This window comes from Cydia pomonella, chromosome 15, assembly GCF_033807575.1.
Source record: "Cydia pomonella isolate Wapato2018A chromosome 15, ilCydPomo1, whole genome shotgun sequence".
NCBI lineage: Eukaryota > Metazoa > Arthropoda > Insecta > Lepidoptera > Tortricidae > Cydia > Cydia pomonella.
The window spans coordinates 16,429,295-16,456,500 of NC_084717.1; the positions used below are offsets into that span (position 1 = coordinate 16,429,295).

The 27,206-nt window shown below is 36.6% G+C and overlaps 2 protein-coding genes across 3 annotated transcripts in view; one reads left to right on the forward strand and one right to left on the reverse strand.

The window, feature by feature from the left end:
- Positions 1-9,258, reverse strand: part of LOC133525998 (pyruvate carboxylase, mitochondrial) — a 57,119-nt gene extending 47,861 nt beyond the window's left edge. The window contains exon 1 of one of the 2 annotated variants that reach the window (XM_061862454.1): positions 9,105-9,258. The gene's annotated coding sequence lies outside the window, so the exon portion shown is untranslated. Of the gene's footprint in view, positions 1-2,545; positions 2,640-9,104 lie in introns of those variants that run through there. The other variant, XM_061862453.1, reaches the window with a different exon arrangement.
- A 928-nt stretch (positions 9,259-10,186) lies between these two features.
- LOC133525996 (zinc finger protein 501-like) lies at positions 10,187-18,442 on the forward strand. Its single transcript, XM_061862452.1, has 5 exons — positions 10,187-10,520; positions 10,660-11,599; positions 12,840-12,993; positions 13,415-13,561; positions 15,602-18,442. Exons 1-5 carry the CDS (start codon positions 10,377-10,379, stop codon positions 15,801-15,803), a joined length of 1,587 nt encoding a protein of 528 aa, XP_061718436.1. The 5' UTR covers positions 10,187-10,376; the 3' UTR covers positions 15,804-18,442.
- Positions 18,443-27,206: the final 8,764 nt, after the last annotated feature.

Here is a 27,206-nt window from a genome sequence, read left to right on the forward strand (position 1 = left end):
AGATATCATTTTGATGTCACGATGTAAGTTCGAATTGGCCTCTATGACAATTCACTCTAAGAGTGCTCATGCCGTATATTCGTGACCGTATCAGTAAGGCTTACAGAAGGTATTGTTTAACAATAAAGATAACAACAACAGATACGAAGATAATAGTAGAATAATATACTAATTGTTTATTTTGCAGTCTGGAGTTCACTGTCCAGAGAGAATTTGAGACAAGTTTCAGTTTTTCAGGCGTCCATAGGCTACGGTGACTGCTTACCATCAGGCGGGCCATATGCTTGTTTGCCACCGACGTGGTATAAAAAAAACCTACAACATCACAGAGGCTGCCAGTATGTTGCCGGTCTTTAAGATTAGGAACAGGACATTTCAAGTTGGACAAAGATGAAATTCTAAGCTCATTATTAAACTAAAAAGGGGCTTTATCACGTGTGATATATTTTCTAATATTTCTTGACGTTTCGAACGTGATACTAAGCTCTTATTGGTTGCATGCTGTTTCCCTGATTATATAACTAAGCCCCTAGTATCTACATGTGTACGCCAAAAAACAAATTAATTAAAAAAATATATACATATAGTTAATTCTATCGAAGAAATGTTTTTAGGAAGCAACATTATAATTTAACAATATAATTTATGTAATGTGTGTATGTGTAGTTGTTTGTGTGGTTTGTTTATGTATATAAGCAAACCACACAAACACGTATGTAAGTTAAAGATAACAACTTTGTTACAATGTATTAATTAGTGTTTTTATAAAGTCTTTATGGTAAGTGGGTAAATCAACTATTTCTCGTCACTCGTTTCCATGGACACGGTCGCTTAGGTCACTCATATGGCATTTAAATTAACCAAACAAGCATGTTTTGTATACAATAGATTCCAATATCATTAAAAAATCGGTTTGGTGTCAGGCGCATGTTCGAATTGGCCTGTTACTGTAAGTAGATAGTCGGAGTCAGATACTACAACTTATGGTTTTGGTTTAATATTGAATAGAATATACGATATTCTTAGTCTTAACAGATTACGGTTAACAACGAATTAAACTAACAAATGATAATCAGATAGTAGTCAGAGTTGAAGAACCATTGGTGGCCTAGCGGTAAGAGCGTGCGCCTTTCTATCCGGAGGTCACGGGCTCAAACCCCGGCTCGTACCAACGAGTTTTTCGGAACTTATGTACGAAATCTCATTTTATATTTACCAGTCGCTTTTCGGTGAAGAAATACATCGTGAGGAAGCCAGACCTATTCCAATAAGGTCTACTTACCCTGTGGGGCCTCTGGGTTGGAAGGTCAAATGGCAGTTGCTTTCGTAAAAACTAGTTCTTACGCCAATTCTTGGGATTAGTTGCCAATCAGACTCCAGGCTCTAAAAAAAGCCGGAATAACGCGAGGAAGATGATGATTATATAGAAGTCAGAGTTAACTTACGTAATAAGATAATGAAAGGTCGTCTGATTGAGTATAAATATTAAATCTAGGCTTCAAGCGTCATCTGGGTTAGTGTTATTATAGACTCCAAGATGACTTGGTCCTTATCAGTCTAGGTTGACATTGATCCCAGTATCAGTAGGGCAATTTACAAAAAAATCCAACGCTGCCTAGGTTTTCGGCCTCAGGCCTGGACGTACCAATGTATCAGACCTCCAATTACTCATAGATGTCAAAAACCACCAATAAGATCCATCCAGCAGGTTAACCTTTTTGACGCCAATGATGGATATACTCGCTCCGTAGGTCCAACGCCGAAGACGGATTAATCCGTCACAGACCACAGAGCAACATTAGACCTACGGGCATATGTATAAAGTTCAATTGTAGTTTTGACACTTTGGTAACGTGGCGTCCGAGTGACAGCTTTTGTATTTGACACGGCATCGAAAAGTTTAAAGTTGCAATTGATGTATCTGCATATGATATGAATATGCTAAGAAGGCAGTCAACAGAGAATGGCGGCGTCTTGTGAAGCTCGCCACCAATGCAGAAACGATGACTAGACCACGACCAGAGTGAAACGACCATCTAAGAACGAGTCAAAAATCCGGGGGTTCTATACATTACGATCGTTTCGTGAAGACCACATTATGTTGGTAGGGACTTAACTATCATTACTGCCTACATAATAACAGGTCCAGAGTTCACGATGATGTAAAATAAGCACACACTAATAAAGTAAAAAGAGTCTTACTCACTTTCTGTCCACTCATATGGGAGATAGAGGTGACCTTGGGTATTCATGTACATATATTTATTAATACATAAATACATATAGTACCTAGAACCTAGATGAATAGCAAGTCACAATATGGTCACAACTTATAATGAAGAAGCAACAGCAAAATTAGAAGGTATCTAATTTAGGCACATATTTAAGGATCTGCAAAAAGTTTTTACAAGCCAACATAAAAATTTGATTATCTCTTGCAAAAAGGCTCAAGACTCAAGATAATTCATATCTCAAGTTTATGTATGTGATAAAAAAGTACTTTAAACTATTAAATCCCTATAATAAAACGATAAAACAAACGTACCTTAGATTAGTTTAAACGGAGCACACGCGTATACGCGGTCGCGGTCGCCGCGACACTGACGTTTGTAAGCAGGTCAATACGACCTCTAAGTTATCAGCGAGGTTTAATGGCAGTGGAGGGTGATCCTGGTTTCGTAATATGTACGATTGTGGTAAAATTGTGGAGACTGGGAAATTATAGAACGGTGGTGACAAATATCAGCCATGATTCGAAAAGTTTAGCGTGCTAATGCGACCAATGCAAGCCTAATGTCGTTGCGTTAGTAATCGAAACTTGAACTCACGTGAACTCCAAGCCGCTGTAAGCAAAACATGACCAAATGAAGACTGCTCCGTAGTTCCTCGACTCAATGTACCTATCTGCGCCACAGCGCCGCAAAGCATGGCGCATCTCCTGGCGTACCCGCATGCTCGTATTGCTGCTCGGAGTTGGATCTAAGGGTCGTGACAGCCAGGGCTGTTGACACCTCTGCCTATTGGACATCCCTTGTATGAAAAAAACCAAGTACGACACGAAAAAAGAACTCCAAGAGTTTCAGTGGCAGTGGAAGGTGATCTTGAGAACCTTGCATAAGTACTCGAGCGATACAGAGGTAAATAGGCGAACAAACGGACGAAATGGTTTGTGGTAGGCCCTCTGTTTCAAATAATGAAGATAGTGGTAATTGTTTCACAACAATAAAATTGTGGAGTTTGTAAGGTGGAATACGAAACCATGGGAGACATATTGCCATAACCAGATCTGAACCACGGCCTACTCGTACATGGTGCGACTTAAAAAAAGGCCAATATCATGGCGTGCTTTCTACCGGCAAAAATATACTGATATCGTTCTGATCACATTTTGCCATAGGACTTTAGCGTTGAAAGGAAGATATTGTAGGCATAGTGGATAACTCATCGTTGGTGGGTCTTAAGGCCAGACCACACACAGGCATGCGTAATGCAACAGGGCTTCGGCTAGTGTTAGTAGGAACTCGAGTATTTTTAGTCCTGAGTCGAGTCGCGACTCGAGTTTCGACTTAATTATATAAGTCTGGAAAACACAGTCGAGTCTTAAAGCAGAGGATTCAAAGCAAAGCTACGGCTCTCTGCTTAGTATTAGGTACTATCGCTTTCGTTGCGTACTCTTATCAAATGCTTAAGGCACGCAACGCTATAGTGACTGATGTACAAGCCAGTGTGATACAGGCATGCGATATTACTTGGCCGTCGCGGCGGGATATTTCAATGGGAAATCTGCCAAACAGTAACTATAATGGTCTGGCTATTTGATTTGGCACTACCGCAGACCATTCACAACTCATCCCGTCTCATCACAATGCGTAGTTTTTCAAATAAAAGCCAATCAGTTCGTTCGAAATAGCGCCAAGATCTCACTTACGATTAGGCGCCACTGTGAGTAGTGCCGAGTCAAAGACCTTATTAAATCTGTTAGAGTGGTATGCGTAGTTCAATACTGTTTCATTGTCACGTCTTGTAAACCTATAGTATCTTTGGATATATACATTTATAAGTACTACCTACTGCACGTTAAAAACTACAAGCATTACCTATTTATTTTCTTTTCTGCGATTGCAGCCAAGGCTTAAACTTTGTACTCATGGTTTGTGCTTTCTACAGTAAGTAAGTACAGTAATATGGCAATAGGTACCTACTTCAATAACAGTCTCATTCTAACAAAATAACCATTTTTTTTTCAAGGATTGTAATCAGAATGGCTAACGCTATAATTAAAATTCAAAAATCCTATATCAATCTGAATCAAGTTTCGCATTACGATATTCGCAACGCAATCATTCCCCAAGGACCGTGAATAGGGTTTACTCCAAGCGAATTCAAATTTCAGTCGTACGCATAGAACACGCATTAACAAGAGTACCAAAGTCCGACACAGGTAAGGAAAATTATTAAATGACGCATCATCGACTATCTAAACCACGAAGTGAGTATTGTTGTGGGCGTGTTAAGGAAAACTGTTGTTTATTCATAAGAATTTATAAGACAGGTCAACACACGTATGTTTATTTGCTTATTTGGTATGAAGGGCTGCCATCCGTCCGGGTTTTCCCGGATTTCCCGGACACTTTTCATGTAAGGAAGCACATTAAAACTACATGTAAAATTAAAGGAGTTGTTTTTTAAAAATATTATTTTCGGACTCGTCCGGGGAAAAAATGCGATTTACGCCAAATGTCCGGGTTTTTTTAAATCTTTGTCCGGGTTTGGCGAAATTCGAGATGGCAGCCCTTATGATAAATGTCCTTGATAAGTTCTACTTGTATTTTCTGATAGTCGTGGACAGGGCATTACACACGTATATTTTGATTAGTTTGGATATTGGATATGGGCCAAAACTGTGTCAGGAGAGTTATGCGAAATGATGAAAATTTAAACCATTATTAAATTAATATCGAATGAAATAGGTGCATGAAAAGCAACTGAGCAATTCTGTTCAAAAAAAGTGTCAAAAAGAATCTACCTTATTTTCCACAATTTTTTTCTTGTATCTACTTACATAATGGCCTTGATGGGGGGTAACTTCTAAAAGTTAATACTTCTTAAAGAATATTTAAGGAGTTACCAGATAATATTTTAATATTTCTAACATTACGTGAATTTATGTCTTCATAATCGTAATCATTTTATTCATTAAGGTAATTTACATGTCAGTCTAGATACAAATTTAAAAATTTACTGAAAATAATTATCCATACATAATAAGCATAATCCAATCAAATGTCAGTTATTAATCTAAAAATATAAAGATTCAAAATAAATATTCAATTGTATAAATCTAATAATAGCAACAGCAAGCAATTAATAGTATTTTATAGAACAGGACTGAAAAGCTCTCAATAATAATAGCACTATTGTATGTATACAATACTTTTTCTACGAGTCATCAAAAATAATATTTTTATTGTTATAAAACCTAAATAATTAATGAAAATTGGTAAGTATCTCAGTAGACAAAAATGTAGACATAAACGTGACTCCCACCCCGCGCCCCTTTAGTCTGTCTATGGGAGCGTGGCGACACGTGATTGGGATTTTTTTTTTATAGTTGACTACAGCGTATAGAAATTAATCTTATTGTTGAGTGGGAGCTCATAAAGTTCGACCAGAAATATATGATCATTGTCAAGAGGACGCTGTTATTCTCATGTATAGGGTGAGAGTTCAGTTTAGTGTGAAAAATTTAGTTCCAATGAAGTTCCGCAATTTGGAGCATGATCAAATGTCCACGAGTAGAAAAAGTATTTTTTCAATTATTCTTTGTTCATTATGAACTCGTCATAATTGTAGAACTCGTCGTAATTGTGTGTTGTTGGCTCAATAAGCCAACTTTTTAGGTGATGTTTAAAACTGCTTAAGCTACATAAACTAATTACAGGTATAGATACCTTGTCTTATTGTAAGTAAAAAATATCAGAGAAATCTAGCTAGTCGTTTTTAAATGAGAGCGTAACTATTTTTGTATGGGAAGGTGAAATTCGAAACAAGAATTTTTAACTATTTTTAACTTTTCTAAAAGTTCACAAAGCTGTCAGTTCACGTTAAGATTTCGTGTTGTCTCAGCTATTCTTAGTGTCACAAATGCCAAAATGCGTTATACAATTTATTTTTGTATACACACATGTGCAAACCTTGGCACTGGTCTGGAGTCTAAATTCATTGCCTATTCATTACTAAACAATAACAAATGCAATGTAATTAAGACTTAAACCCTATTGTTATAAGGCTTTGATTCAATACTAAGCAAATGGTGGTTATGATAATAAATTATGCATTACTAGTAAACTAGTACGCATTGATTTATATCCTTAAGACAAATGAATAACTACAATTATGTACGTGCTTAATAAGTGTAGGATTAGAACTATATGCACTGGTATTAGAACTGTGTGGATGCATTGCACACTTCGCGCGGTTATCAAACTTATGAGGTGTATGCCGCTTGGGTGTGTGAGCGAGACAGCGCTATGTACGTATATGGCGATGTCCCGCTCGCACACTGGAGCAGCGTGCGGATCCGCATCCAATGTGAATAAGGTCTGACCAAGATAAGTTGGCAGCGATTTTGACAGCCTAGCCTAGACAGTGCAAGTGTTATTTTTAACGTCAAACATTTATGAAATTATGACGTTTACTTAACACTTGCACAGGCTGGGTTATCAAAATCGCTGCCAACTTAGCTTCGTCTGATTCTATGCCTTATTCAACAATCTTCTAGTTATAGAAGTTTGCCAGTAGGGGGTCAGTCCTTTGGACAGCCACGATAATTATATAAGTACATACCACGCAATTGTAGACCTTTTTGAATATAAGTGAAGGTTCATTTTAAACTGCACTTCTTAATATATAGACGACGTTGGCGGCCAAAGTTAAATTTGTAGCATTAATATTGTTTATTTATGTAATGATAACCTTACATATAACGCATTTTGGCATTTGTACACAGTAAAAGGCACTACTTAGAAGATGTTCATACATTGTATGAGGAAAACTTATTAGTAATGGGGTTGGCCGGTCGAAGTATTAAACAGATGGCGCCATCATAGCTTGCCCTGTCAATCCCTAGAATTGTGTCAAATTCTTGTTTTTTTTTTGGAATTTTGTGACCTGGATTCCAGTACTTTAAGCCAAATCTCATAGAACAAAACTAGAGACAGGGGCAAGCTATGATGGCGCCATCTATGCAATCCTTTGACAGTTGCCAACCCCATTGATTTACAATTTTAACACTTCCATTCATACCAGGTTGGCACATTACAAATACATATTAAAACCAAAAAAAATGCCAGTGTCTATAAGAAGAAGATTTTTAATTTATTTTTAAAGGTCTGAAAATAGTACATTTTGTAAAACAAAGTCCCCCTCCGCTTCGGTCTGTCTGTATGTTCGCGATAAACTCAAAAACTACTGAACGGATTTTCATGCAGTTTTCAATTATCAATAGAGTGATTCTTGAGAAAGGTTTAGGTGTATAATTTGTTAAGGTTAAACCGTTAGCGATTCTGTAGTATAATACTAATAAATAGTCCGTTTTGTGAGTGTGTTGTTTGTTTTGTGTGTGTTTGTGTTGAGTAGTAGATTTTCTATTTATCATGATGGTGGTTATTGGTTAAAAAACATTATTTCATTTATCACAATTTTCCATTATGAAATTTCCATAGCATTGTCAATAAGAATACCAAACAAAATACAATAAATTTTTGAATTCATTCAATAAACTTTTCTCTCTGTACCAATTGTATGCATCTCTATTTCATCCTATGGTTGACTGATATAGAATGCCATTTGGTATTAAATCCGTCATTTGTACATTGCTGTATTATATTTTGTACAATAAAATTAAATATATAATATATCAATGAAATCTGCCCACAGGTAAAAATAAAGGTAAATCCAAACAGTTGAACAAGTTGAAAACCTTGATCTACTAACTGTTAGTACTTTTCATGGCATTGAAAGTCAGCAAACAGTGTTTGTTTGCACTGTTGCCAGACGGGAAAAGTATTAACCCCTTAATGCATTTAATGAAAAATATGTGTTGAAATTTGAACTTTAAATAGAGTTGAATATCATATCTGCCATATATGGCTTTGTAAAAGTGTTCCCTTTATCAGAGAAACAAGTATCAGAAATTACAAAAAATTGGACCCTGTCATTTTTAAATGAGATTTAAATTCATTGTTATAAGGTGACCACCAATTTTTGCTATAAAATCGAAGTTTGTAAGTTAAAGGGTTAATAATTTTTTTTATTAATCATAGTGTATAAATGGTAAATTAAACAATTTGTGACATTATCTATGAAAAGGGACCTTATTGTCGGTGGCGCTTACGCCATTTCATCGATGCTCCCATATTATAAACAACGCCGCGCTATGCAGTGCGGCGTAAATGCCATCAACAATAAGGTCCCTTTTCATAGATAATGTCATATTTTACGAATTTATTTTGTACTGATCATATTAGGAATGTATTATTAAAAATTTATTTGCTAAATAAACATAATTGAAAAAAAGGTTTAAATAATAGTGTCCGTTTTATTAATAACACGAAAATGGCATATCGTGACAGAGCCAGCATGATAGTGTTTTATTATGTGGTCCCTGTCACACAATGTTATACAACATTTTATAACTGCCAATGTGGGAGCACCATAATTGTTTATACATTAGTGATACTGATAAATATTTGGGAGTGCTTTAAAATACCAAATATAAATGAATACAAATGAACATTCCAAAGAAATATTTTTAAAATGTTTATACAACAAATACAAATAACTTTTATTGCCTTGTAGTTTTATCTATTGTATTAAAACATATTTTTTTAATTTTCGAGCATGGGAAATAAATAGAAAAAGAAGTTTAAATATTGCTATTTAAAAGCTTAATTTGTAGTTAATTATTTAAGGAGTAACTAGTCGTGATCCGTTTTCATAACGAACATGAACACGAGAATAAATAAAACAACGCGCCTGCGAGTGCACAGTGCAGAGCAAAATAAATAAGCAAATATTTAATCATAAAACTATTTAAAACTCACCAAATGGTCACTTTCCACACATCAAGGTATACTAACACCTTATTCTTACAAATAACTATTTAATCGTTAGTATTTCACTTAATTTTATTAATATTCCGAATGATTACTTAACACGATTTGAACTTTACAAAACGAGGTAAGCTACGCAAATGACAGTATTGAATTGAAACATTTGACAGTCTTGACAGAAAAAGTAATGTTGCCATGTACAAGTTATTAGGGCCACTACTGACCAATAAAATTACTCAAGGGCTCTACAGACAGTTGAGCAGCGTTGGCCGAAACGTTAATGCAATTAAAAATTATTGGCCACTAACCATTATAAATTGAGCCATCAACTGTACCCGTCTGTTACGGTTACGGTTCAATTTATAATGGTTAATGGTTATTTGTAATTAACTTTCGGGCAAAACTGCAGTAAAATAAGATAGATTCAAAATTCAAAATCAACTAAAGGTTCTGGGATTTTTTAAGTATTTCGTAGCAAAGAAAATGACGTTGATATGACGTATATGTACAAAATGAAGCTGAAGAAATGCCTAATATAAAATAATTATCTGTAGAGCCCATCAGGGAGCGCGCATGAACTGTAGGAGGCAGCACAGGAGCCGTCAGATTTTTGGCGCGAGGCGTAAATGTGATGTTTATTGTTCAGATGTAGCCCACAAGATGGCAGAACCTACTATGCACAAGAAAACACGTGACGTGCAAATGTATATGTTTTTAATTACGATTCCGGCCATAAGATGGCAGACCCTCCAACGCGCACGGTCCCTATTGACTATGGCACAGACCATACCAATGCTATGTTTTGGTTTGACCGTGTATTATAGCTTTAAGCGCCAATTACATCCACTCTTCCCGATTTTCGTTTCCTTCGTTTTCCGTTTCACAATATTTGAAGTGTAAACAATACTTTGTCTCTAAGTGCCAAAAATGTTCTATGTTTGATATTTTTGCATATGAACCATTATTTTACATTTCAAATATTGTAAACGATGAGCTGATATTTGGTGAAACGGAGAAATATTATTTCTCGGGCCCGAAAACGGGTCTGATATGGCAAGTGTGGATGAAATTAGCACTTTAAGCAATGAGAATCTATGACACTGACAATGACACAATGTTATTCTTCATGGACTTCATGTGTCACACATCATTTATTGTCGATGTTTGTTATTCTCCTTAGAACTTTGTTTTGTAATTATTTAATTTAATTGCTTACTATAATGAAAATAATTCTTCTGATCATAAGATTAATGAGCTTCTGAAATGGCGGACATTGAGGACACTACAATTTTTACGGAATGTTGTCGAACCTGCATGTCCAATTCAGCAACTAATATGATTAATATTTTTGCTCTTAAAAACTCAGTGAGTCCAGCTGATATAATAACAACTTGTACTTCAATTAAGGTAAGAAAACTTAGTTATGTTTGAATATCCACATTTTATAAGTTTACAATAGTTTTTTTAAAGTAACTTATGACACATGGTTGACTTTGAATCTACTTTCTAAAAAAAAATTATACATAGTTACTTTTTATTATTTCAGATAAGCTATACAGATGTATTACCGAAGAATATATGTGATATTTGCTACAAATCTTTAATAGACTTTTATGAATTTAAAAAACATGCTGAAGAAGTTGATTTTAAATTTCACACCAAAGAAATAGAACATGAGACAGTTGAAATAAAATTTGAAGAAGCTCAACATTTAGATATTAAAGTTGAGTCTGAACATGGTGCTCAGGATTCAACATATGAATGCAGTATGACTTCAGAATCCTTCCAGGAATTGCCAAATGTACAACACAAGACAAAACAATTACCTAAATGTGATATTTGTGGCAAAGAGTTTCCAAAAAAATCTAAACTAGAGAGACACAAACGCACTCATGAAAATTTTTCATACACTTGCAATTTATGCTCCGAAACATTTAAATACCATTCCACATACGTAAAGCATTTAATTCAACACAATGAAGTAAATAAAGTAGAAACGGTAGACCAAAATGAGAACCAAAGCTTTGACTGTAATATATGCTTGGTAAGTTTTAAATCTATGCAATCACTATCTGGGCATATGCGTAAACACAGTAACAAAGCCCGTATACTTAGTTGTGTGGTATGCCAGAAAGTATTTAAGAAAACAAGTCACTTGAAAAGACATGAGCTTATCCATGAGACCAATAGGCCTTACAAGTGTTCAATTTGTCCGAGGACATTTACTTCGGAGATTATCTATAAGGAACATGAGAACAAGCATGCTGGTGTGAAAAGTCACATTTGTCCATTCTGTTCGAAGGCGTTTTCGCATTTATCAACACTTAATACACATATAAAAATACATACTAAAGAGAAGTCATATTTGTGTCCATTTTGTGGAAAGAAGTTTGACTCTAATACTAATTTAAATGAACACACAAAGAGGCATATAGGTTTGAAGCTGTTTGCTTGCAGTTTGTGTCCCAAACGATTCGTCAGCAAAGGTAATGAATTTCTATATATGTTTTTATATTTATAAAAGTAAAGTACTATTACTTTAACTGCATACTTACTACAACACCTACAGTTCCATGGGCAGCCTTTTATGAAATGAATCCTTATTTCATAAATTAATAGCCCATAAACAAATACCTTAAAACTAGCATACATATTATAAAACATGAATCTTAACACCAAAGAGCACACTATGGCTGTGATGAGTTACGCAACCAATACAAAATAATTAAAATTCACATTATTTTAGCTTGAAACATTTGGATTGAACTTTCAAGTATTGCAAGCTAAAAACCTGCCTATTGAATTGCATTGTTTTTTTTTTAAACCAGACAGTCATGAATTTTTAGATGTTTTGGCTTAAAATTATAACAAAGTAATTTATTTAAAAAATATATATTTTACCTCTAGCGTCCCACCATCATAATACTACTTATTAATAATAGTACTAATTAAAGGTTGTCTGGAAGAGACCGCTTCTTAGCGATAAGACCGCCTGTTGTTACCTAACTTTTACGTGTTTTTTCATTTCCTGTCTATTTTTAAATGTATGGTGCACAATAAAGAATATTTACTTACTTACTTACTTACTAATTAGTCTAATTAGATTAATTGTGGGTAATTACCCACAATGAAAATTTAATAGATTTTATTTTAAAGTAAAACTCATTCAATTATATTTTCTAATTGATTTAAATGAGACTGCCAATTTTTCATATATGGTGGGCTGCTATACGTTACAAGTATATATATAATTTGTGAAGTATAAAGTAGATGTCACATAAAACAAATATGCCATGCCCAGGACTGGGTTTAGAAATCTCTTTCCCATTCATAATGAACTCTGAATACAATCCAACCTCTGGCACTTTGAATGCAATACAATCATCTGTTGACCTGTTCTGTTGGTGAATATACCTACACATCATCATCATCTTTGGGTCGAAACCCTGGGGCCGTGGGGGCCTAGCGCGCGTTGTCACTATAAGGAGTTGTTGAAGTGCCTTATAGAGGCTTCTGGTGACCAGAGGGCTGGCCTATATTTTGCTCAGCGGATCAGCATTTCTATCCAGTGAGGCAATGTGGCCAGCCTTCTGGGCACCCTGCTGAGCGACCAGAATTTAAGACAATTTTTTTTATTAAAAAAGTTTGTAATTTGTTATGTTTTTTGTACAATTAAAATACCTTTTACGTCAAAAATGTGACACCTAAACATCCACTTAATTCTAGGTGAGTTAAAGTCCCACGGCACTACACATTCTGGTGAGAGATCATACACTTGCGAGCAGTGTGGCGGGTCCTTTACCAAACGCAGCTCACTGGCTAAACATATGTTGAGGCACCGTGGCATCAAGCCGCATCAGTGTGACGCCTGTCCTATGAAGTGAGTGAAGATATTTTCCGTAATCTCTGCTTAACTCTTTACCCTTCGTTGTTCTCATTTCGGGACACTTAACAGTATTTGGTACTATAAAACGGTTACAATTATGAGCACTTTCACATCGCGTGGTCGCCCAGGTCGATTCATAAGAGCTGGCGCGAGATTGGTACTGAGCTGTCAAAATTCTCATATAAAATCCGCGCGAGCTTTCGTGTATCAACCTATAAATAAATAAATATTTAGGGACAATCTTGCTCAGATTGACCTAGCCTCAAACCCAGCACTAGGTATTAAATTATTACACATATGTAACGAACGAATTTAATGTGTTTTAGTTAAAATATTTTTTGTACTGTTTAACTTACGATTTATTTGTAATCTTAAATTAGCTGCGGAAACTACTAAAATGCCCTTCTAAATTTAGGTTCACAAGCAAGGATCACCTGAAGCGTCACTACAGAATACACACTGGCGAGAAGCCGTACCGCTGCGAGCTATGCGACCGCGCGTTTACACAGAGCAACGACCTTGCCAAACACAGACGGACTCATCTTGGCAACATGCTTTACAAGTTAGTATTCTAAAATATTCACAAGGACGACCTAAAGCAGTACTACAGGATGCATAGTGGGGAGAAATCATATCACTGCGAGCTGTGCGAACGCGCGTTTACGCAGAGTAGCTACTTTACCAAACACAGGGGATTCGTCTCGGCAATATTCTCTACAAGTTAGTATTTTAAACCCAGCTTTACAAAAACTATTTGAAGCGCCAGTATATTAAGGGGAGAAGTCATAGCGCTGCGAACTGTGTGACCGCACATTTATACGACCGCCGTAGCGAGCAACGACCTTGTCAAACACAGGCGCACTCATCCCGGCAACATGCTTTGCAAGTTAGTACTCTAAACCCATGTTCACAGGGACCATCTGAAAACATGATACATGGTAGGGAAAAACCATACCACTGCGAATTGTGCGAACGCGCTTTTACGCAGAGTAAGAGTAAAGACTTACCAAACACAGGCGGACTTATCTCAGCAACATGCTTTACAAGTTATTATTCTCAGTCCAGGTTAACAATAACCACCTGAAGCGCCCATGTTCACAGGGACCATCTGAAAAGGTATTATATGATACATGGTAGGGAAAAACCGGGAAAGAAAATGCGGGACTACGAGTAAGTAGATCGAAAACCGAACATCTTGAATGCAACTATAGCAATGTGGCAAACAGATGCAATCTCTACTACCCGGACGGAAAATAAGTACCAAAAGCTAGCCAATTTAAATATCTAGGCTCGGTTATAACAAATGACGCGAATGTAGAAGTAGACGTCTCCCATAGAATCAATGTCGCATGGCAAAAATGGCGGACACTCACCGGAGTTCTTTGTGATCCACGAATGCCCATACGTACAAAGGGCAAGGTATACAAAACTGCAGTGCGACCAGCAATGCTGTATGGGGCTGAATGCTGGCCCGTCAAAGAAACGCACGTCAAAAAGTTACATGTGGCCGAAATGAAAATGCTTAGATGGTCAGGTGGCGTTACAAGAATAGACAAGATACGAAACGAATTTATTAGAGGCAGTTTCAACGTCACCCCCATCTCCGAGAAACTTACGGAAACCCGCCTAAGGTGGTACGGCCATGTTATGCGGAGAGACAACGGCCATGTCGTGCAAAAAGCGTTGGCTCTGCCAGAAGACAAAAAACGAGGAGGACGGCCCCATCTGACATGGTGGACGAGTATGGCCAAACTATTGGAAAAAGCCCAACTACCCAACCCGACAACTCAGGACAGATCGTCTTGGCGCCGAAGGACAAGGAGAGCCGACCCCACCTAATGTGGGATAAGGCAAAGCAAAAGAAGATGGTAGGGAAAAACCATACCACTGCGAATTGTGCGAACGCGCTTTTACGCAGAGTAAGAGTAACGACTTTACCAAACACAGGTGGACTTATCTCAGCAACATGCTTTACAAGTTAGTATTCTCAATCCAGGTTAACAATAACCACCTGAAGCGCCCATGTTCACAGGGACCATCTGAAAAGGTATTATATGATACATGGTAGGGAAAAACCATACCACTGCGAATTGTGCGAACGCGCTTTTACGCAGAGTAAGAGTAACGACTTTACCAAACACAGGTGGACTTATCTCTTAGTATTCTCAATCCAGGTTAACAATAACCACCTGAAGCGCCACTAAAGGATACATAAAGTGGAGAAATCATATCGCTGCGACCTGTGTGATCGCGCGTTTACATAAAGCAAAGACTTTGCCAAATACAGGTAAACTCATCTCGGCAACATGCTTTGCAAGTTGGAATTTTTGCACGCGGCACTGCAGGATACACAAGAGGAAGAAATCTTACAGCTGCGAACTATGCGATTGCGCGTTTACAGAGAGCAATTACTTTGCCAAACACAGGTAGACTTATCTCGATATGTTTTAGGTACAAGTTAGTTTTTTTTAATGTTTATGGTATATTGCCTTATATGGATAAATTCTTGTGTGACGTAGGGACGATTAAACTTTTTACTCAATCTGTCATGTGTACTTGGAATAGAGACGCTTTCATATAGAATATTTAAATTTGTTCCCAGGTGTGCGCAATGCTCAGAGAGTTTCCGTCTAAAGACTGAACTCCAGAATCACATCTCGCAACACTTCGCCACACAACTAGCTTCTGTTGTCGGTAACCTAGAATCAAAGGAAAAGCCTGTCCAAGACTACACGAGGGCAATCAGAGAGATGAATGACGTGGGAGGGAAATGTGATGACTTTGTTACTAGTAAAGATATTTAAAACTGTTCAATTTCAAAAATTATCTACAGTGTATTGTGTTATATAAAAACACGATTTTTCTGAAAATTTCTGTGTATTAGGAGATTATTTTTGTATGACGATAGGATTAAAATAATATGTCATCGATTAACGACGCAGAAAAAGCTTTAAGAGGAATTTCTAGTTGCGGTTTTTCCATACAAACGCTCTCGACTGTTTCCTCCCTGGATTTTTAACCTATAGCAATGATTTTTTTTTCAAATAAGATCTAATCATCAATATCTGTGCCGCTATGTTTTGCTTTTTTGGATTATTATATTTTGAATAATACAGCGCCTCGAAAATCGCAAAAACGGCTCTATTGAATTGGCTGCAAAAAAGGCGCAGTATACAAATATGACAACAAATATTCAAAAAATCAAAACATAGCGGCATAGATTATTTCTTCCTCTTGCAGTTTCCAAAATTACATAATGATTGGTTGCGTTTTGGAGGAGGAAACAGCCGAGATCGAAACCTCGATTTTTGAGTTTTTTGCGTGGGATTTTAGTCCGAGCTGGAGTTGTCCTTATCGCATGCACGTCGCCCACCGCAGCGCGACAGAGACAGCTTCAAAAATTCGAGATTTGAAAAGTTGCTCAGCGAGGAATTGCGCTTAAATTCATATCCATGTGTCATTTTACGGGTTATTCCCACTAGTTACCACCAAGTTGTTACCAGTGTGAATTTGGGAATTTTATTCCCACCTTTTACCAGCGGTAACTACTGGGAAAAAATCCATCTAGTTACCACCAACTCAGTTTAGTACGGTTTGGTGGTAGCTACTGGGGATTGTGTTTACTGCTTAAAATAGCAATTGTGAATTTGTTCATTGCGAACCATAGATACAAATACCTATACAAAATCATTTGTACTTCAAAATTCAATCTTTGAAAATTCGAACGTCACTTTTTAACGAAGTTTTAATTTTATATAGTTCTCAAGTTCTCAAGGAGCGAAATAGTAAAGATTTTCTAGTAATTATTTTATTTTGGTCTTCTAAAGTTCGAATTGTTAATATTTCTGAAGCTGCAGAGACAAGTGGTGTTTCACTGTCTCTGGTACCCATATCGTTATATTGATTTTTTTCGTCGATAGTTTCGTTCTGTCCCCGAGACAATAAACAAGTCACTGAATAACTGTGCCTTAATTAATGTTGTGTTAGCAGAAACGTCTGCAAAAGATACCACATTGCCAGTGTAAGGAAACTGCAGCGTTCGGGCGTTCTCGGCTTCGTTCGGCTCAGGCCGCGTAGCCAAAGTTACAATCGTTAACGCTCTGTAGCGTAGCGTAGTCATCTCTCTATCACTCTTCTATATTAGTGCGACTGTGACAGTTGCGTTTCGTTCGCCACGGAGCGTGAATGATATGCACGTTGGTTACGCGGGCAGCATTGCTAGGAGCAATTATTAGGGTTGGCAGAACTTGATGTTCATTTGCGTGCACTACCACAGATAAGATAATCTCTTAAATTTTGACAACCCTAAATAGCCGAAAAGGATAGTGCCATATATTGGAGAGGGACAACGTGATTCGACCCTGAATCGCTGTCAAACTTCGGTTTTGTAGGAAGTAGCCTTTCTGTACGGGAGTACTATTATTTGTTCTGTGAGATAGCTTAGAAAATAAAAGAAAAGTGGAAAATTTACTGTCTTGCTCGATACTCGTACTTGCGACTCTAGGATATGGTGGAAATATTCGCTGTTAACGGGTAAGTCTTGGTTCGAGTCGCTCGAGACAGCGAGTTTTTCCATTTTCCTTATTTTCGAAGTACCCTTACAACTGTTTATAATATTCACATTTAACCTTTTCGACGCCGTGTCAAACAAAAGCTGTCGTTCGGACGCCACGCCACCGAAGTGTCAATCTGAAATTGAACTTTATGCATATGCAAGTAGGTCTGTGTTGCTCTGTGGTCAGTGACGGATTAATCCGTCTTCGGCATTAGACGTACGGCGCGGATATATCCGTAATTGGCGTGAATAAATCAATCTGGATAATTTCGTGTATAAACAAGAAGATGGTATAACATAGGTATCACCTACACCGCCTTTACCTGTATCAGATAACCTGGGTGTATTACGCTCGGCAGCGAACGAAACGCAACTGTCACTCGCACTAATATGGAAGAATGATAGAAAGAGATGACTACGCTACGCTACGGTGCGTTAACAATAGGCATGTCGCCTAACGCAGCGGCTTACGTGAGCGAATAACTCGAGAAGCGGCGCAGTGCGGCGCGGGTGAATCAATCCTTTGATACCTATGGAAGTGTCCTACGTGGGCGATCTCGTTGCGAACGCGAATGCCGTGGGCACTCGCGCCGCGCGTCTTCTCGTTCGCGAGTTATTCGCTCACCCTTTGACTGCCACGCCTACCTAACGCCCGTGGCGCGTAATTGTGAACCTTGTCGGAATGCATGAAGGTTGATATTGGGTTGTAGCGCTTGTCAGTTGGCGTCTTTGGCGACCATAGGGTTAAAGTGTATTTTTACTATGGACCCATTTACCTGTTAACCTATAGTACATTTAAGATTGTTGCTAGAGAAATAAGAGTTAAGTTAAAATAATTATAATTTTATATAGGTTTCACAAAACTACTAATAAAACTCGTTAACCCTCTGTGTGTTTAAACTTGTAATATCCTCCTTAGTCTATGACTAACTTTGAAACGGAAAGATGGGTGTCAACTATCGAGTGGGTACCTGGTATCCATTGAACTCTATTAGGAACTCATAAATACCAGTTTCTAATAAAATACTACCCAGGGCCCATTTCACGAACGGTATTAGACTAATAATATTAGTCCACGAACTGTCAAGTCGTATGGGTTACCATACACTAATAATATTAGACTAATACCGTTCCAGAAATGGGCCCCTAGTTACATTGTCAATTACCATGTTAGCTTAAAACCTGTTAAAATGTGTGTACTGTAACAAATTCGCCCATAGGTAGGTACAGTCAGCCTCGATAGTAGCAGATGAAACAACGCGCCAAAAGTATCTGCCACCCTGGAATTCTTTTCCAAATAAAGATATAAAATAAGAAGAATTTATCAGCACAAAAAGAAACACACAAATTAATATTTAAATGAACAAAAAGGTGTGGTTGTGGTCAGTTTTCCGTTCTATAATTTTTATTTCTTTCATCTAATATGAGAAAAAGCGCTCATGATATTCAAAACTATAAACGTGTATGGTGCTTTATGGAATGTGGATTTCAGTCTTTTTACGAAGTGGTTGAATTCCAGCGGCTTTTACGCTCACACGTTTACTGACGCATGAATATCTCATATTATTAATGCAGCTCTTAATCTTTTACTTAGTCAATCAAAGACCTATCCAACGATACCCCACACTAATGACATGTACCTAATAATTTTAAAATGCATAACTTCCATACATAACCTTAGAATAATCAATTTTAGCATGTATATATATATATATACTTTAGAGTATATTTTGTAATTGTATTTGCATGTATTTATACGTGAAAGCAAATTAATGTTCTAATTCTGATTCTGACTATTGGGTCAAACCGATATTTTTTTGTAGTTTTTATTTTACCGTTCTGTCGCCATGCATGATTAATGTATTCATGCCAAATCGCAGCTTTCTACCACTAACGATCACAGAGCAAAGCCGCGGACGGACGGAGAGACGGACATGGTGAAACTATAAGGGTTTCTAGGTGTCTACGGAACTCTGAAAATGTTACGGGATGACGACGCTGTAAAAAGTCACTTGTCTATTTCCATACATTGACAAAACTGAAATTCTTAAATTGCGGGGATCTTTCTCTTTTACTCTCACTAAGACGTAATTAGAATGACAGACAAAAATGCCCGCAATTGACAAACTTCGATTTTCGCGGTTGAGGCCCTGAAATGTATGGGAAGATCCGTGGATCTGGATCCAGATCCGAATAATTTCATACTCGACTTTCATACGATCCGGATTGCAAACCGTACTTTTGCCCGTAGACAAGTAGGTGCGACGTATGTACTTAAATCAATAGAGACCCTTATGGAGCTCGAGCGCGGCTGATTGAATTGAAGTGCTTGAAAAGTGAAGCACCGCATGCACGTCGGTCGGCAAAATGATTAGCTGCTAACCCTTGCGTACAATGTGGATTACCACAGTCAGCGTTAACAGGAGTGCATAGATTAACACGCCCACATTATCTTGTTTTATCTGGCAGTCTATTAGCTATCCAATACTTGGACATTGTGAAACAGGCCCTAATACTTTTATTATTAGAGATAAAATTTTCGTAAATGTCCGTTCAAAAGTATCTGCCAGTGTCAGCTTTGTTTGGAGATTATATTTTCGTACCTAATCGTTCGTTCATAGTACATTACGATACAAGTGCGAAAAATAGGAAATTCGAAACGAGTGGCTATAAATTAAAACACGACCGAAGGGAGTACGAGTACGATTTATCGACCACATACGCCACAGTAGAATTTCAACTTTAGCATTCCGATTTAAGGTTCAAATTAGAGTTCGTTTTCGGGAAATGTGACTCTGTTCTAATGAATCATCAAAGCTGGACATGATCACAATATTTGGAGTTTTTGGGAAAACCTTGTAGATTGGTGGGGCCTGGAAAAGGGTTAAATACTTATGTGTATTTTATGTTGAACTATAACCCGCCTGATGGTAACCAATGAACGACTGCACTTTTTTGACTACAGATACTAGTATTATATAATCTGTGCTACAACGTTGTCACATAAACCTTATCGACATTTTCGACATCGACAAACGCACACTCTTTTGAACCGAAGACTGTTATAGAAATCCTCCATGAGGAGTCTATTCTAGAGCCGGAGTATTTTGCGAAAGACATTTCAAATCGCACAGTTCTTGACAATTTACGTTAAACGGCGTAAGGATGAACTCTGTGCTCAATGCTGTGTGGTATTGGTATAAACTATAAGGTACCGAATTTATATTCTTGTTCTAAAGAGTGTGCAGAAAGTGATAAGTGCACGTTTCTGCACTAGAGTATTTTACTTTCCAAGTACGATTTTTTCATTTTTTTACCATAGTCAATTACAATTTGGTTTTAAATGGATTTCTTATAAAAGGACCATGGGCAAATTTGTATGGGCACTGTCCCCACCCACCAACAGAAACGAAACATGTCTCATTCAATAGGTCTTGGCAACCTGATGATTTGTTACTATGACGAGGATGTATTTTCTTTTTATATATTTTTCGCTCATTTCATTGAAAGTTGCAGGCAAAAGGTTATAGAAACATTATGTTACTGGCAATAATAAACAAACTATGTGTCTAAAGAAAAACAAAAATTCGCTTAGAGCTGTATATTTTTTTATATCTACAATATCTAATACTACTTTAGGTACATATTGTTGGTTTTATTTAATAATTCATAAACAAAAATCAATCACATATAATATAATCAAATGTAAGTCGATACTTAATTAAATCGAATTATACATTGAAATGTAGCAACACTAAGTTACATTATTTTTACTGTGGTAATTCTCATATACCCTCTCTAGAACACGAACAGATCTGTACTTGCTTCCCAGTGTTTATGAAAGATAAATCAATATAATTATCTAATCCGCATATAATCTTTTATTCCACGGCCCTAAAATTACAATAGGTTATGTGTCCAGTATTTATAAAGTAGTACGATCGTTGTAAAAGTGTAAAATCAGTGTGAAGTGAAAGTGTCGTAGTAATAATAATTGATAACCGTTAACAATGGACAAGTTTAAACAAAAACGGAACATTAAGCCTTTTGATGGTGAAAAATATAGTATATGGAAATTTCGAATGCGATCGTTGCTCAGCGAACTAAATGTGATTGATGTTATTGACAACGAAATTCCTGAGATTCAAAATGAGGACTGGGTGAGCAACAATCGAGTGGCGAAGAACATGCTAGTTGAGTATTTATCTGATTCGTATATTGGATTTGTAACTGACGCAATTACAGCCAAAGAAGTGTTTAAAAATCTTGATTCGTTGTATGAACGCAAAAGTTTAGCAACTCAATTGGCTTTAAGAAAAAAGCTTTTATGTTTGAAGCTACAGGGTGACATGTCCCTAGTAAAACATTTTACTATATTTGATGATTTAATCACGGAGTTGATTGCGGCAGGGGCAAGATTAGACGAGACGGACAAGGTTGCGCATTTGCTGCTGACACTGCCTGGATCTTATGACGGCGTTATAACGGCTATTGAAACTTTGTCGGAAGATAGCTTGACTTTAGTTTTTGTCAAAACCAGGCTGTTAGATCATGAAGTTAAATTGAAAAATGAAGGAGGTGATACAAGTCTTAAAGTGTTACATGTTGAGAACAAAGGTCAAACCAGCAAGAAACGGAAATTAAGTGATGAACATCCAAATCATAACTACCCTCAACAAAATAATAAGAGGTTCAAAGGAAAGTTCAAATCGAAATTTGTAAAATGTCATCACTGTGGTCGCAAAGGACATACTAAGAACGATTGTTATTACTTTAAGAGGAGCAACATCCAGCAAAATAACCCGGACAGGACGAGAACAGTTCAAAATGTTCAGTTAAATCAAGCATCAACGTCAGATGATTTTTCTGGATTTGCATTTATGACCGGCGCGCACCTGCAAGAAAATAACGCAAATAAACTGACGTTTTTATTGGACTCCGGTGCATCGGAACATCTTATAACCAGGGATGATTTTTTTAATACTTGCGAAACATTAAGTACACCTGTAAAAATGTCTATTGCTAAAACTAATACATTTATTTCAGCAACAAAACGAGGCCATATCAATGTCGTCAGCAATGTCGGCGTCCCTGGTGTTTTGGAGAACGTGCTGTTCAGCCCGGAGGTGCCATACAACTTGCTGTCAGTTTCGAAGATGCAGAAGGCTGGCTTCACAATAATATTCGATTCAGATGGGACCTGCCGCATCACGAGGGATGGTGAGGTCATCATGAAAGGTAAACCTTCGCGCAATTTAATTGCTATAGATTTTGATCTGCCTGCCAGAATAAATCAGTCTGTTTCCCAAGTATGTCAGAGCAGTAATAATTCTTACAAATTATGGCACGAACGTTTAGGTCATATAAGTATAACGAAATTCCTTGAAATGAAAGGGAATAATATGGTTGAAGACATGCAACAGATTGAAAAAGTTGTTCCAAATGACAACTTGTGCGAAGCTTGCATAAATGGGAAACAGACGCGACTACCATTTAACAAAGTTAAGGATAAAAGTTATGTTAAACGACCTTTATTCATTGTGCACTCAGATGTCTGTGGTCCTATTACTCCACCGACAACTGACAACAAAAATTATTTTGTTCTGTTTGTTGATCAGTATACACATTATTGTGTCGTATATACACTAACGTATAAATCAGACGTTTTCTCAGCATTTAAGGACTTTGTTGCAAAAAGTGAAGCAAAGTTTAATGTTAAATTAGTCAATTTGTATTGCGATAACGGTGGAGAATATTTATCTACCGACATGAAAGATTTTTGCAAGGAAAAGGGTATAACTTATCATTTAACAGTACCTAGGACTCCACAGTTAAATGGTGTGTCTGAACGCATGGTTCGGACAATAACTGAAAAGGCTCGTTCTATGTTAACTGGTGCTAAATTGAATAAATGTTTGTGGGGTGAAGCAGTGCTAACTGCTGTACACTTAATCAATATAACACCAACAAGGGCTTTAAAACAGTCTAAAACACCATATGAGATGTGGCACGACAAAAAACCTAGTATCAAAACCCTTAAAGTGTTTGGTTCAACTGTGTTTGTCCATAATAAAACCGGTAAAACTAAATTTGATGACAAGTCTTGGAAAGGCATATTGGTAGGTTACGAGCCAAACGGTTATAAGGTATGGAACACAGAATGCGAAAAATGTGTTACTGTCAGGGATGTTGTGGTGGATGAGACGAATTTTCTTGTGTCCAGGCCAAGGCCAGAAGGGAGTAAAGTTGAATATTCCCAGGACAAAACTGATAGTGCCCTTGTGCCAAAATCAGTATCACAAAAGTCTCAAGATACACACGTTCCTAAATCAACGTATTCGAAAGTTGATGAGCAAGGCAGGCCAAGTAAAATTCGCAGATTAAATTCAAATGAACCACTTGAAACTGAGATGAACTCTGATACGTCCGAGACACCTGTAAATACTGATGAGTCGAACCTAAGTGCACCTAGAAGGAGTGATAGGCTTAAGGGTCGTACGCCTGTGTCATATAATGAAATTGATGACGATTATTTGTATAGTGTACAGTCATTTACAGGTAAAGTACCGAAAACATTTCATGACATTAATACCCTTGATGATAGGCCTCAGTGGGAGAAGGCAGTTAGGGATGAATTAAATTCATTAAAAATAAATGATACGTGGTCACTTGTACCACGACCCGCGAATAAAAACATAGTCGATTGTAAATGGATTTTTACGATTAAAAGTGACGGATTTGGAAAGCCTTTACGGTACAAAGCTCGTCTTGTAGCTCGAGGTTTTAGCCAAGAATATTTGACTGACTATAATGAAACTTTTGCACCCGTTGCAAGAATAGCTAGTTTTCGATTTATAATTAGTTTTGCTAATCAAAATAACTTATTAATTCATCACATGGATGTTAAGACAGCATTTTTAAATGGAACTCTAAAAGAAGAAATATATATGAAAGTTCCAGATGGCGTTTTGAATAAAAATAATTACGTGTGCAAATTAAACAAAGCTTTGTATGGGCTTAAACAAGCTGCAAGATGTTGGTTCGAAGTCTTCGAAAAATCACTTATGGAAAAAGGTTTTCAAAATTCGTCAGTAGATAGATGTATATATATTATAGATAAAGGAGATATCAACAAAAATATATACGTTGTATTATATGTTGATGATTTGGTCATAGTGTGTGCCGAAATTCTAACAATGAATAATTTTAAAAATTACTTGAAAACAAAGTTTGAAATGACGGATCTTGAGGACATTCAATTCTTTCTCGGTATAAAAGTAACACGGTACAGTGACACTATTACCTTAGACCAAAGTGCATACATTCAAACTATACTTAGTAAATTTAACATGAGCAAATGTAATCCCGTGTCTACCCCCACTGAAGCAAAACTAAACTATGAGGCATTAAACTCAAAAACAAACTATGATGCCCCTTGTCGTAACCTTATAGGATGTTTAATGTATCTTATGTTATGTACACGACCTGATTTGAGTGCTTCAGTAAATATACTAAGTCGGTATACAAATAATAATAATCAAGAATTGTGGCAATGTCTAAAAAGGGTACTGAGGTATATAAAAGGTACTATGGATTTAAAATTAACCTACAAAAGAGGTAGCTATGAAAATCTTTTAAGTGGGTATGCCGACTCTGATTGGGGAGGCAGTGATAATATTGACAGAAGAAGTACTACTGGTTATGTATTTCAATTGTTTGAGCGATGCACAATTACTTGGTGTACAAAGAGACAGGTTTCAGTTGCAGCATCATCTACTGAAGCTGAATATATGGCTTTATATGAAGCTGTTAAAGAAGCATTGTGGCTTAAGTCTCTTGCAAACAGTATTAATTTAAAAATAACTGACCCAATCATTATTTTTGAAGACAACAACGGATGCATAAGTATAGCTAATAATCCAACTTGCCACAAAAGGTCAAAACATATTGACATCAAATATCATTTCTCAAGGGAACAAGTTCAGAATAATGTAATAAAATTAATGCATGTTCCTACAGGTGATCAGTTGGCCGATGTATTGACGAAGCCGTTGCCTGCAGTTACTTTTCAAACGATGAGAAGCAGGATACCCATCCTGAATAAGTTATTATTGTAATGATTGCAAACTGTGCTAAAATGATTTTCTGTATTGATAATTAAAATAATGAGTAAAATCAAATAAAGGGTCATAGCCTTACATGATTAATTAATTTGATGCAAATGGTCTGATTAGGTTTTTCTGGGTTTTCCCTAATCCTTGCAACGAATGTTGGATCATAATGTATTTCCCAGCATACACTCGGAAGTAATATACGGTTCCTGAATTAATGCTACTTGAATTTATATAAATAGGCGATTTATTTTTGAGGGGGCGTGTTGGTTTTATTTAATAATTCATAAACAAAAATCAATCACATATAATATAATCAAATGTAAGTCGATACTTAATTAAATCGAATTATACATTGAAATGTAGCAACACTAAGTTACATTATTTTTACTGTGGTAATTCTCATATACCCTCTCTAGAACACGAACAGATCTGTACTTGCTTCCCAGTGTTTATGAAAGATAAATCAATATAATTATCTAATCCGCATATAATCTTTTATTCCACGGCCCTAAAATTACAATACATATTATCACTTATAACATTGTTAACTCAAAATTCATCTAATATTACATTACTTAAGAGTTCTGCTGGCAGAATAAAATCAGTATACCTAATGATACTCTGATAAGGAAAATTCAGAAATAGATGTCGTTCGGGTACTATTTAGAATTAGAATAAAAGTTAGGTTTGACATTCATTTGCATTTGGCGGTTTTTTTTTTCATTTGGCGGGTTTTTTTTTTGGATCGCACTGTTATGGAAAATCGAAGATGTCTGGCCTAAATATATGTATGTATAGTAGGAACATTATTGCTATAACCTTCTGCCTGCAACTTTCAATGAAATGAGCGAAAAATATATAAAAACAAAATACAGTATTCCAAGAAAACCCCATACATAGGGCGATCCTCGTCATAGTAACAAATCATCAGATTGCCAAGATCTATTGAATGAGACATGTTTTGTTTCTGTTGGTGGGTGGGGACATTTCTGCCCATGGTCCTTTCCATTCTGATATTTAACTCGCCGTTCCATAAATAAAGATACTTTTCCCTAAATGGTTAATTGAAAGTACCCCCAAGAAATGCTATAAAAATTATACTTAGTCGTGTTTTGTACACACATGTATTTTACTTTCCTCATATTCGAAATGAAAAGTAGAAGTGCTTAACTCGGGTGAAAGGCGTCATTTCATCCCTTGGTTAACAATCTACTATTTCATCCTATGTTGTATTATAACGTCTATGCTATGCTAATTTATGTGATAGGCTTTAGTACTTTGAACCTAGTAGGTACGCAATAGATACGGTATAAGGAAAGTACAGTACAAAAGAGCTCAGCAGCGGACAATAGTAATGGGACAGAGAACGGACGCGAGGATCTCGTCTAAGCCGAGAAGGACACAGATTATAGGAATGCTGTAATAGAAGCGACTATATGACGTCGGTTGTTTTAGCAGTGGACATAAAATGATTTATGATTTTTTTTTATATAACATGTGTACGTATATTAATTTATAATAGACTACCTACTGATGAC